General features: G+C 35.4%; 1 protein-coding gene across 3 annotated transcripts in view; it reads right to left on the bottom strand.

Moving 5' to 3' along the window:
• The window catches only part of Ube2k (ubiquitin conjugating enzyme E2 K), a 51,056-nt gene that overhangs the window by 19,700 nt on the left and 19,191 nt on the right, over positions 1–12,165 (bottom strand). Inside the window, exons 2-3 of one of the 3 annotated variants that reach the window (XM_027390757.2) lie at positions 8,626–8,719; positions 2,224–2,282 (exon numbers count right to left, since the gene is read on the bottom strand). The exons of 1 other annotated variant lie outside the window; for it this stretch is intronic. In XM_027390757.2, the coding sequence (XP_027246558.1) occupies positions 2,224–2,282; positions 8,626–8,719 (153 nt within the window). The remainder of the gene's footprint in view (positions 1–2,223; positions 2,283–8,625; positions 8,720–12,165) is intronic. One more of the 3 variants, XM_027390759.2, reaches the window with a different exon arrangement.

The following is a 12,165-nucleotide window of genomic DNA, read 5'->3' as shown; positions in this document are numbered from 1 at the left end:
AAGAGCATTTCTTGCTCTTCCAGGACCCAAGTTCAGTTCTTAGCACCTACAAATGGCAACTTACAATGTCTCAGAACTGCTCATATCCAGATCCCAGCTTAAGGGATACCTTCTTCTAGCCTCCATTAGCACCCATAAACACTCAGCATATTCACAGTCACACATATACACATGAATTCCTTTAAGGACAAAAATACAATCCAAGAAAGCTGATACAGGCCATTAAATCCAGTATTTGGGAGGCAAAGATATTCGGGATTTCTGGGAGTTGAAGCCAGAAATGAGTTCCAAGCAAGTCAGAGCTGTAAAGTGAGACACTGTCTCAAAAATAGGAGGGAGGCAAGGGTGTAGAGTTGACTCGGAGGTTAAAAATGTTTGATGGAGGGTTATGAAGGTGACACTGGCTGTTTTTTGTTTGTTTGTTTGTTTGTTTTTTGTAAACCCAGGTTTGATTCCCAGCAACCACATGGCATCTTACAATTATCTGTAAACCCAATACCAGAGGATGCCCTCTTCTGGTCTGTGTACACTGCATCACAGAGTGAACAGACATATATGCAAGCAAAACACTCATATACATATTTAAAAACTAAGGAGTGCTTGCTGCTCTTGTAAAGGACCCATGTTTCGTTGCCAATATAGTCAGGCAGCTCATAACCACCAAAAATGCTAGCTCCAGGAGACTCAAGTAAGTCAGTCCTCTTCTGGACTCCTTAGGTGTCTGCACTTCCATGTGCACATATCTACACAGAGATATACAATTAAAAATAATCCGTTAATTTCTTAGCTGGGTGTGGTGGTGCATGCCTTTAAAACCAGCAAGCACTCAGGAGGCAGATCTCTGATTTCAAGGCCAGCCTGGTCTACATGGTGAGATCTTGCCTAAATAAATAAACAAGAGAAGATAAATCTATTAATTTTTTTAAAGATTTATTTATTATGTATAGTGTTCTGTCTGCATATATGTCTGCAGGCCAGAAGAGGGCGCGAGGTCTCATTACAGATGGTTGAGAGCCACCATGTGGTTGCTGGGAACTGAACATAGGACCTTTGCAAGAACAGCCAGGGCTCTTAACCTCTGAGCCAGCATCTCTCCAGCCCCCTATATCTATTAATTTTTTAAAGTGAAAGCTGAAAAAGAAGTATTTGTTGGGCACAGTTTACAAAGATAAATTACTCACAGCTCAAAAGAAAACTAGAATTTCAAATAATATGGATAAAGACTCAAGGGAAAACAATAGAAGGCACACAAGAATAAGCATCTATCTACAAACTGCAAATAATCTAGGCTGGGAAATGAGACTCATGTATAGATGGAAAGGATAAAAGACTAAGATGGACAAGAAAACTGTCCAGAGATCCAGTTGTGGGAAGTTGTTAAGTGCCAGGATAAGGAGTTTAGACACTATTAGCAAAATAGCACTCTTCTTTAGGAACATTTACTGAACAATAAATGAGTAAGATGACAAAGATGGACAGTTGATCATATAATAGGCAAAACAAGTAATAAAATTGGATGCCTAGACGATGGTTATAAATATAAAGGTATAAAGAAACTGACGATCAAAAATCTAAGTTTAGGCTAGGTCTCCTTATTATATACAATCCTAGAGTGATAGCATTCTCTCTCACTTAAAATAATGGCTTTTCCCTTCTACAATGTGAGCTGCATAAAAGCAGATAGTGTTAAGTCTTACTGATAAATTCCTTGGCACACTTTTACTCATTTTTTGTTTGTTTGATTTCTATTGTAGTTTATTTGGGGTTTTTCTTTTTGGCAGTAATTCAAATAAAACCAAGGCCTAATACATGCAAGTTAAGTATTCTACCAATGAGCTAGCTAATCCCTGATCTTCAATTTCTAATTGAGTGTAGAACATATACTTCTTCAAATAACATTTAAAACAAGTATGAACCTCTCTCTAAAGCAATAATACAGCTAATTATCTGAAGCTAGTATTTGGACCATTATGAGATACAAAGTGTACTCCAAAATACAGCCATCTATGGTTACCATTAGTAAACTTTGCTTTTCATTCTAACTTCAGAAGCAAACCATTGACCAATGCCTGAAATTATGTCCATTAGATTTAGTCACACTTAACTCAGAATGTTGTAATTTTAATAAGTACTAAAATGTATTGATATTCATATATTACTAAGGTGAGTCAAGAAATACAGAGTATTTTTAAAACTCCATGCACAAAGACAGGGTTACAATACCTTAGGGGGATTAAATGGATATGTTTCTGGTATTTTTATCTCTAGTTGATAGCGTCCACCTAAAAAAACAAAAAAAGGGAAAAAAACAAATTTGAGAATGCTGATCAACTCAATTACATAAAACAAATACACTGAAAGACAGTTTCAAAATATGTATTATTTTGTACTAAGAAAATTAAAAACCCAAAATAAAATAACCAAAGTTATTTTATAAGACTATTTAGAGCATATAAAATTCCCAATTATACTAATTAACGGTATCAGAACTACAGACATATTAACTCTATAGACAAACCAATGTCAAATATTTCATTATTAAATAGCAGCATAAAGTTCAGAGTTCTTGTTTTATCTAGTCCACATGATAAAATATACTAAACAGGAAACAGAAGGTTTAAAAAAAAAAAAAGGCAAAGATTTAAAGGATAGACAGTATAAAGACAAAGGACACAAAACTCTTAGCTAGTTAAATCCCTATAACCTAAGCACTTGGATAGCATAGAAAGAAGAGAACCACTGGGGCCTGTAGCATAAATTCTAGTTGGTCTTAATAAAAACCCAGAGACAGATGTTGGGGTTAAAGCTGAAGATCAGAGAGACAAAGTGACCAGCGTTCTCACCTCTACTGATGCTCTGATTCTCTTTTAGACTAGATCAATTTCAAGTAGCGCAGGGTGGCCTTGAATTAATAGAGATCTGTCTTCCTCTGTCTCCCAAGTGCTGGGATTAAAGGTGTGTGACACCATTGCCTGGCCTCTATGGATAACTAGTTTGGCTGGCTTTGCACTCTGATCTTCAAGCAAGCTTTATTTGTTAGATCATAAACAAAATATCAACACAGAGAGTTGGTGGCACACTCCTTTAGTCCCAGCACTCTTGAGACAGAGGCAGGGGGATCTCTGTAGTTTGAAGCCACTCTGGTCTACAGAGTGAGTTCCAGGGCAACCAAAACGACATAGAGAAACCCTGTGAGAGGGTGAAAGAAAGGGAAAAGAAAAAGGAAAGGACCAGGAACCCAAGGTCCACCAAGGCTTCACAGAAAGTTCAAGACTAGCTTGGGCTACATAAGACCTGTCTTGAACAAAACTAAAAAAAATCAACATGTGCCCCAAAATTAGATGTCAACATTTTGTCTAAAATTTCAAAATAAAGGCAAAGAACAAAACAAACAGGCATAGGACACAACACTAACCTCTTCCAAGACTTTAGAAAGTACTGTCAATAATTTATATAAACAGCAACATTCTGTTTGCTTCTGAAGTTATCTTGAACAACCACAAGTTGTTAAACAGGCATTTTTTAAAGTTCTTTAAAGAAAGAAAAATGTAGCTAGGTTCTCACAAAGTGAACCATGACTCCATGTTCCTAATTTCTGAAGGAGAAAGTCTTCCAATAATGGACTGAAAAGGAAGACTCTGTAAACTGGGTGTAGCAGCACATTGCTACAAAGCTAGTCTAGTACACAGTATAGGGAGACTAGAAGGTCTCTTGACTCAAAACCCTGCTGACCTACAGAGCAGAGCATTCAAAGCCAGTCTGCCTAACACACTTCCCCTCCCCACACCTCCCCTTCTGCTGCAAAACTCTACCTCTAATTAACCTCCCAGTTCTGGATTCCACTATTTAAAAGCAGGAAGTAAAATTGGGCTCCTGAAATAAACATTAAACTAAGGAATTTTTCTACTAATAATAAAGAAATGAACTAGATTAAAAACAAACAAGCCATATTATTAAGTTAGTTACCCCTTCCTATGCATATGAAAGTTAACATAGTAAAAGTATGCTAGTGGCATTATAATGATCAAACATTCAGCTCTTGAGAAATTTAAGTAGTGAACTGTTGTCAGTATATCAGGTGTCCTATCAAATCTTTCTCCACTGTTACAAATGCACACAGGTCAATCTCAGAAAAAATACAAGAGCATTTCACTGATAATAGGTTCTTTAAGCAACAACTCCCCTCCCATGAAAATCCCAAGGTCTCACTATCCACCCAGGCTAGCCTTAAACCTGAAATTCTGCTGCCTCAGTTTTGCAAGTGTTGGGATTACAGAAATGCAACATCATGCTCAATCTTCAAAAGCTTTCTTATTCCAATTCTTTTTGCCTTACAATTCTTTTTGTAGAGTCCCCTCATTTAATGATATATGAATTAAACAAGAAAAATGAATCAAAAACATATGGTAAAGGTGAAATATAAAGCAGTCAGAACAAGAGAAGACAACAGGTAAGAGAAGGGTACTGAAAAGAACCTTCTAAATACGGAAATGACCATTTATATTAAATATTATAAATAACAATTCCAAAGACAGGTACAATGCAATTAGCTTGAATACTATGTAGACTCATCTTTTTCTTTGTCAGCAGTTTACTAAAAGGAGAATAAAATGACATGAGGAAGTGGCTGCAGCACACACAGAGTGTTATGCCTACACAGGCTCTTCTTTTCCCTGAAGAGTCTCTTTTTCTGACTAAATTTCTGAGTGTCATCTTTATTATCTGTCACAAAGCTCTTCCTTCTTAAATGCTTAAAACGATTTTTAGGAATAGTTTAAGAGCCCAGAATATTATATAAATACTGTTAGATTGTGGAGCTCTCAAAATCTTACTGCTACTCCATGTTATATTGGTTGTCTTCTATTATACAACAACTTTCATACAAAACCACTATAAGATTGGTCATGACATACAATAGTTTCCACTTGACAAGGCATGTGAGAAGTGTATCATTAAGTGATCTCACCTGTACAAACATCATAGCCTGTTAAAGCAGCTAACTGTTGCTGGGTACTGCAATCTCAAGGGCCCACAGTCATACAAGTAGCTCCACCATTGAATATCTAAGGGACTTTTATAAGCATTATACACAACAACCTTCAATATAATTTATTTTACCTCTTAAGGATTTAATTTTTATTCTATTTATGTTTTATGGCTCTTTATTTTAGAGAACAGGTCTTGCTATATTACCTACGCTAGCCTTGAACTGTTAGGCTCAAGTAACTCTTTCACCCTCCTAAATAGCTAACTACAGACATGCCACTACACACAACTTTAAGAATAGTTTCCAATTATCAAACGTTTAGCAACTTTTTCTTTTCTCCTGTAGGGTGGGGTTGGGGTTGAAACACATCCTTTATAGTCTAGTAATATCTGGGACTCAAGTGTCCTAGGGTGGCCCTGAATTCAAAACAATCCTCAGCCTCCCAAAATGCTAGGGATACAAGCCTTGGCCCACTATGTCCAGAGAAACAATTGTGAACTTTAACTTCCTCTAAAGAGAAGAAAGGAAGTGGATGAGAATTACTGAACTGCCCATTTAAATTCAACAAATCTGAAAGAACTTTTACACAAAAAGAACTAAATTAGTTCTTTACCATTAAGTTATTTAGGAAAAAGAAGTTAAAAAAAAAAACTGAGATAGTGAAATACAATATGGAAACTTTCTATGTTTATTCTCCTTGACAACCTGTTTTGGTTTGTTTGTTTTTTCCAGAAAGGGTTTCTCTGTGTAGCTTTGGAGCCTATCCTGACACTTGATCTGTAGACCAGGCTGGCTTCAAACTCACAAAGATCCCAAGTGCTGGGATGAGAGACATATGTGCCACCAATGTCTGGCTCAATATGGTTATTTTTAATACTACATAAAATTGCCTTTTAATGGTAATACAGATGAATATTTTACAAGTAAACTTTCACTTTAGCTTTAAGTTAGACCAAAAGCAAAAGCAGACTGAGGAAATACAGCTCAGTTAGAGCTTGCCCAGCAAGGACATGGCCCTGAATTCTATGCTCAGAATGCCTATCTCAGCTCAAAAAAAAAAAAAAAAAAAAAAAAAAAAAAAAAAAAAAAAAAAAAAAAAAAAAAAAGCAAAAGGAAAAAAGGAAACAACAAAAACCCCATATCTTCCCACAGTAAACCTATTTTTCACCTGTGTTTATAATATTCAGAAGGAAAAGTTTATGACTTAAATGGTACTTTTTCTTCAAATACTGCTGTAACACTTTTATGATAAAAAGATCTTAAAACAATCTACAGTTCAAGCACATGCCCCCAAACCATAAGGAAACGAATAAAAATGTCTTATTTTGGGAGCTGGAAAGATGGCTCAGAGCTTAAGAGCACTGGCTGCTCTTCCACAGGTCATGAGTTCAACTCCCAGCAACCACATGGTGGCTCACAAACATCTGTAATGAGATCTGGTGCCCTTTTCCCTCTTCTGACGTGCATGCAAATGGGCAAGTAAAACATTGTATACATAATAAAATTTTAAAAATGTCTTATTTTGAAGCAGCTACAGAAATAAGCACTTAAATAACTTGTTTCTGACAAGTATGGAATGTTTTATTTTAATTAAACATTTACAAGTTCTTTTACTTATGAAACATGACTAAAAAGGTAAAAAAAAAAAAAAAAATCTATCCACTGAGTTAATGAGGTACCTGTGTATTCTAAGTTTGCCAGAGAGTTCTAGAATAAAAATACTATTTCTTGCATTTTAAAGCTATCTAAACAATCTCAAAAAGCACTTCGGGAACAATTATGAGGTTAGGAATGTAGCTCAATTTATAACTGCTTAGGACCATGCACAAGGCCTTGAATTTGATTCTTGGTACCACAAAAAAATGAAACAAAAACACAATTATAATACCTGGCATTAAAGAAGGTAGGAGATCAAAACAATATTTGCTACTAAGATATTTGATTTTTATAAGGTAATTAAAATCTTCTAATATCAAAAGAACTAAATCAGCCAGATGTGGTGGCATACACCTTTAATCCCAGCAGTTGGGAGACAGAGGCAGGCAGATCTCTGTGAGTTCAAGTCCAGCCTGGTCTAGTAAATTCCAGGACAGCCGGAGCTACATAGTGAGACCCTGTCTTGGGGGTAAGGGTGGGTTGAGGGGGTTGAGAGAGAACATGTACAGCAAGCCAGACATACTAGTAGGTATAGAATATTTAGCAATATAAAAATTGTTTGCACTTCAAAATTGTTGCCCCAGCATATGAGCTATGACTGTATATCCAGCAGCTGGGAAAATAGGAGGAGGAGGAGCAGGAACTCAGAACCAGCCTCAACCACAGCTGCCAGTCTGAGGACAGCTTAGATCACAGGAGAACCTGTCTCAACAAATCAGACAGGAGTAGGGAGAGAGTATGTTGTGAGAGAGATGAAACCCAGGCTATAATCCCAACATATAGCAAAATGAAGCAAAAGGACTGCTGAGTTTGAAGCTAGCTCAAGCTACAAAGAAAAGCCCTGTTTCAAAAAAGAAGAAAGAATTTATAGTGATACTTAATGACGGCCTAGGATCTTTTAAGGTTTTGAATGAAAACAAACTTTGCCAAGAATATTGGGTTTTTCTGAACTGAGACACATTTAAAGAAGCCATAAGCACCCCTATTAATACTTGGTAAAACCCGATTTAATCAAAAGCAGAAAGTTATTTAAAAGCATAGGCTCTGAAGCAAAAGGCAAGCTAAATCCCGCTGTTCGACCTTAGACAAATGACTTATCTCGAAACTCAAATTTGTCTATTAAACAGGATTATACTTACCTTGTATGATTAGGTGAAAACTGAATACAAAGAAGAGCTACCACATAAGGCCATATGCTTTCTATTATACAAATGCTTGAATAGTTATTATGCAATATGCAAAAGCCATGGATATCCTACATGACCCAAAGTTGCAGTAATACTCATTAATGAAGATTTGTCTAAGAAATCCAAATCCTCCAGTTTCTTCCTTTATCATATACTTAATTCCAGGTAAAGAACTAAAAGTCATAATTATGAACATGGAAAGCAACAAAGCTATTTCCTTTTTTATATAACCACTCAGAGTGATTTTAAATAAAGAAAATTAAGTATCTAAAAACCTATATAATTACGTGACCAAATGAAATATGAAATGATAGGGACGGGGAGTTTAAAAGCAAAACCATTATCTTATTACTCAAAATGTTAAGACAAGGTTTGTTATCAATCACATCAAGGGTGTCTGAGTATATCTAAATTCATGGCTTAACATTCTATATTTAATCCTGTTATGCTATAAAATGTGTGGCTACTTTACACAACAGAATTGAGAACAAGATAAAGAAAGAGGCTTTACGCTTTATGGCATAGCAGAATAAGACAAATGGAATGTTAAATTCTAGCCTACATAACCTGTAACCTGGCTCTATGAGATGTATTTGAAAAAAAAAATTTTAATTGCCTAAAACTCAGTATGAAAAATGAGTTAAGTGTCAAAACTGATCATTTTTTAAACTGCAGTATACCCTAAGCCAAATAAGATTGCCTTCCATGAATTTTGTAGATGCTCAAGATTACTGACTCAATCTTTCAGACAAGTTCTAATACGCACAATATTTTGATACAGAAAAAAGTACTTGCCTTCATATGGTGTGTCTGGAGGTCCTGCTATTTCTCCTCTTAATTCTGTAAAATTCTCATCTACAAGATCTACTTTAATTTGATTTTTGCTCGTCTTAAAAATAAACAGAAAATAAATGTTAGTTATACCAACAAGAAGAAAGCCTATTTTAAAATATTACCTATTAAAAAATTAAAAACCCATTTTTCATGTGATTATCTATCTACTTTAGTAAAACAAGTCCAAGCTTTTCTAAAACCTAAAAAATGTTTAAATAAACATATCTCAAAATTTTTAATAAAATGGTACCAATTTGAACAAGAGCACAATTGCTTGCTGACCTTATTTATTATAGACAAATTATTTCATTGGCCAATACAATGCATGCTAATCATCTGCAGTTGATTGCTAAAAGACACTGTCTCTACACTATCTCTGCTCAATTACAACAAAGTGTATGGTTTAATGAAAGCCATTTAGGCCATAAGCTCTAATTTGAATTAATCATAACAACTCTAGATATTTGATTAGCTGAAAAAATTACTATACCATCCCCGAAATGATAAACACCCTAGGCATAGCATTCCTTTCCATGGTAAAAAGCCTAAATTCGTTACTAGTACCTGCTAATCTAATGTCTTATTTTTCTGCTTCACTTACTTCAATGACAACTATCTTCTGACTAAAACAAACCAACTTTAAACTTATCTAAAGCTACTTATTTTTCACTTAATGCTTCTCAAAGTACATTTCATAACCTTGTGACAGCCCATCCTCAAGAGCCATGGTAATCTTAAATAATTCAGAAAAACACCCAATGTGATTCATATTAACATTCTCTTCTAAAGATTTGACGTGCATGGAAATGAGCTCTCTCCATTTACCATCTTATGCTTTTCTTGTTATTTTATTGGTCTATATACTAAGCGCTCATAATTTACCAGTTTCCTCAATTTAAAACTAAACCCCAATGTACAAGTTTTTCAAATTTGAATTCCATATTTTTATGTAAGTAACATGACTACATTTATGAAAGAAAGCTTAACAAAAAATTCAGTAGTGAATTTGTTGTTGTTTTTTTTTTTTTAAGATTTTATTTATTTATTATGTATAGTCTTGTGCCTGCATGCCAGCAGAGGGCTGCATGCCAGCAGAGGGCACCAGATCTTTTTCAAGGTGGTTGTGAGCCACCATGTAGTTGCTGGGAATTGAACTCAAGACCTCTGGAAGAACAGTCAGTGCTCTTAACCGCTGAGCCATCTCTCTAGCCCCGAATTTGTTGGTTTTTATGAGCACCTTCTGAATGGATAGAACAGCAAGAATGACTATTTAAGGTCTTTAGCATCTTCTTTTCACATCAAATAAAAAACATCAATCACTTTTACTTTTTTATATAATAAATATTTTTTAATATAGAAACAGTAACTCGTTTTTTAAGTTTTTATCACTCATATTTGAATAAAAGCACAGGATGAAAAACATGACTTTTATGCATTCTAAAAGCATCCTAACAGTTTCACCTTTTTTCTGAGATGACAGTATCTCTTTTTTTTTTGTTCAAAAGATGATTATTAATGATAAACACACATGAGAGGCTTCTTACTGTATCCTAGGAAATTAGCACTATGAATTTGTGGTGGAGGAGGAGATGTGTATTTTAGTAAAGCAAAAATACTTTGTCTATTATGTGTAAGTGTTAAGAAAACTGGAGGCACTGAGTTTTACCAGCCAATTTAAACAGCCACAAGTATGACCTTCATACTTCATTTCTCCCACTAAGATTTTTAAGCAAAACATCTTATAAATCATCAGTTTTTTCAAAAATAACTACATAGCATCCACTTCTGTATAAAATGAAATAAACAATGATAATATGTTACAGGACTAATGGATCTAATTAGAGTCAAGCTTTTGAAAAGGAAAGAGATGATAAATTAGAAAACTGCTTTTCCTACAACTCTCCCAATTCTCTGGTTAGTAAAACACTAAGTAAATAATTAATTTTTACACTTGTCCTTCTATCTGTCCACATGACCCCCATATTATAATTAAGAGGAAAAAATGGACCTTTTTTCACTCTAGAGAAAAAACATTATTCGTGTATGAAGAATTTATTAAATCAGCTCAAAAAGTGCCATCACCATGATGAATCCCATTATAAAGAAGCATTCTACATGGTCTAGAGTAGGGTCTTTATCTGCAAATAACTAAAGATAAAAAGAAAATGAAAAGTTAAAAACAAGTAGTTTTCAGAACTCGATTTTCTAACAAGTTAATAGTTATTCTTTAGAGTTTTGTGGTTTGATTTAAACATCCATTTCACAATCCAAACCTCCTACTACCCCCACATCCTAACTTAAAAATCTCAATGTGTGACTCAGGAACATTAGGAAACATGGACAACAGCCCTAGAAAGGCATGGCCTCTGGATCAAATCTGTGCTGATTCTGCTCTGTCCCTGACTCTGTCCCTGACAGTAGTTCAGGGTATGTCACTGAATATGCAACTCTCAATTTTATTATAATCATTTTGGTAACATAAATTTGATTATTTCTGTAATTTATCTTTTTTGGGTTGTTTTTTTTTTGGGGGGGGGAGGGTTGCTGGGATCAATCCCAGGGCCTTTGGGCATGCTACGCAAGACATCACCAGCACTTATCTCAGAATAAATAAGTAACCTAACAGATACTGAATCATTGCTTAACAACAAATACCTACAAACCTTTGATTACAAAGCCTTATTGTGGTTTTGTTCTTATTTTTTGTTTGGTTTTCCAAAACAGGATTTCTCTATGTAACAGTCTTGGCTGTCCTGCAACTCAACTCTGTAGACCACTCTGGCATCAAACTAAGAGATCTGCCTGCCTCTGCCTCCTGAGTGCTGGGATTAAAGGTGTGTGCCACAACAGCCCAGCTACAAAGCCTTATTTTATAATTTACTTCTCAGTTCTGCTGCCAATGATGGAAACATAATTTCTAAAAATGAAAAACAGTATGCTAGGGCTGGAGAGATGGCTCAGAGATTAAGAGCACTGACTGCTCTTCCAGAGGTCCTGAGTTCAATTCCCAGCAACCACACGGTAGCTCACAACTATCCATTATGAGGTCTGGTGCCCTCTTCTGGTGTGCAGATATACATGGAAGCAGAATATTGTATACGTAAGAAATAAATAAAAAAAGAATCTTAAAAAAAGAAAAACAGTATGCTACCATGAAGAGTGCAACAACCAGAGGTTGCAGCTCTCACACAAACCCCTGAAGTGTCACATTTTGGCACTGCAACTTTAGTGAGGATAACTGCAAAACTGTTCTTCTATAATTTTCTTCTAACAGTTCAACACAAGGCAAAAGTTCTAGTCTTGGATTTCCTGATACTCCTGTAGATCTACAAAGCATTACTAATGCCTTAACACAAACTATTAAAGGCACACCTTTAATAGCAGGACTAGGGAGGCAGAGGCAGGCACCTCTCTGAGTTTGAAGCTACATAGCAAGTCCCAGGGCAGCAAAAGAAACCCTGTCTCAAAAAGCAAGGGGAAGGGAGGGGATATTTGTAAAAG

The sequence above is a fragment of the Cricetulus griseus genome (genome assembly GCF_003668045.3).
Source record: "Cricetulus griseus strain 17A/GY chromosome 1 unlocalized genomic scaffold, alternate assembly CriGri-PICRH-1.0 chr1_1, whole genome shotgun sequence".
Classification (NCBI taxonomy): Eukaryota; Metazoa; Chordata; class Mammalia; order Rodentia; family Cricetidae; genus Cricetulus; species Cricetulus griseus.
This window is presented reverse-complemented; position numbering and strand designations above follow the sequence as displayed.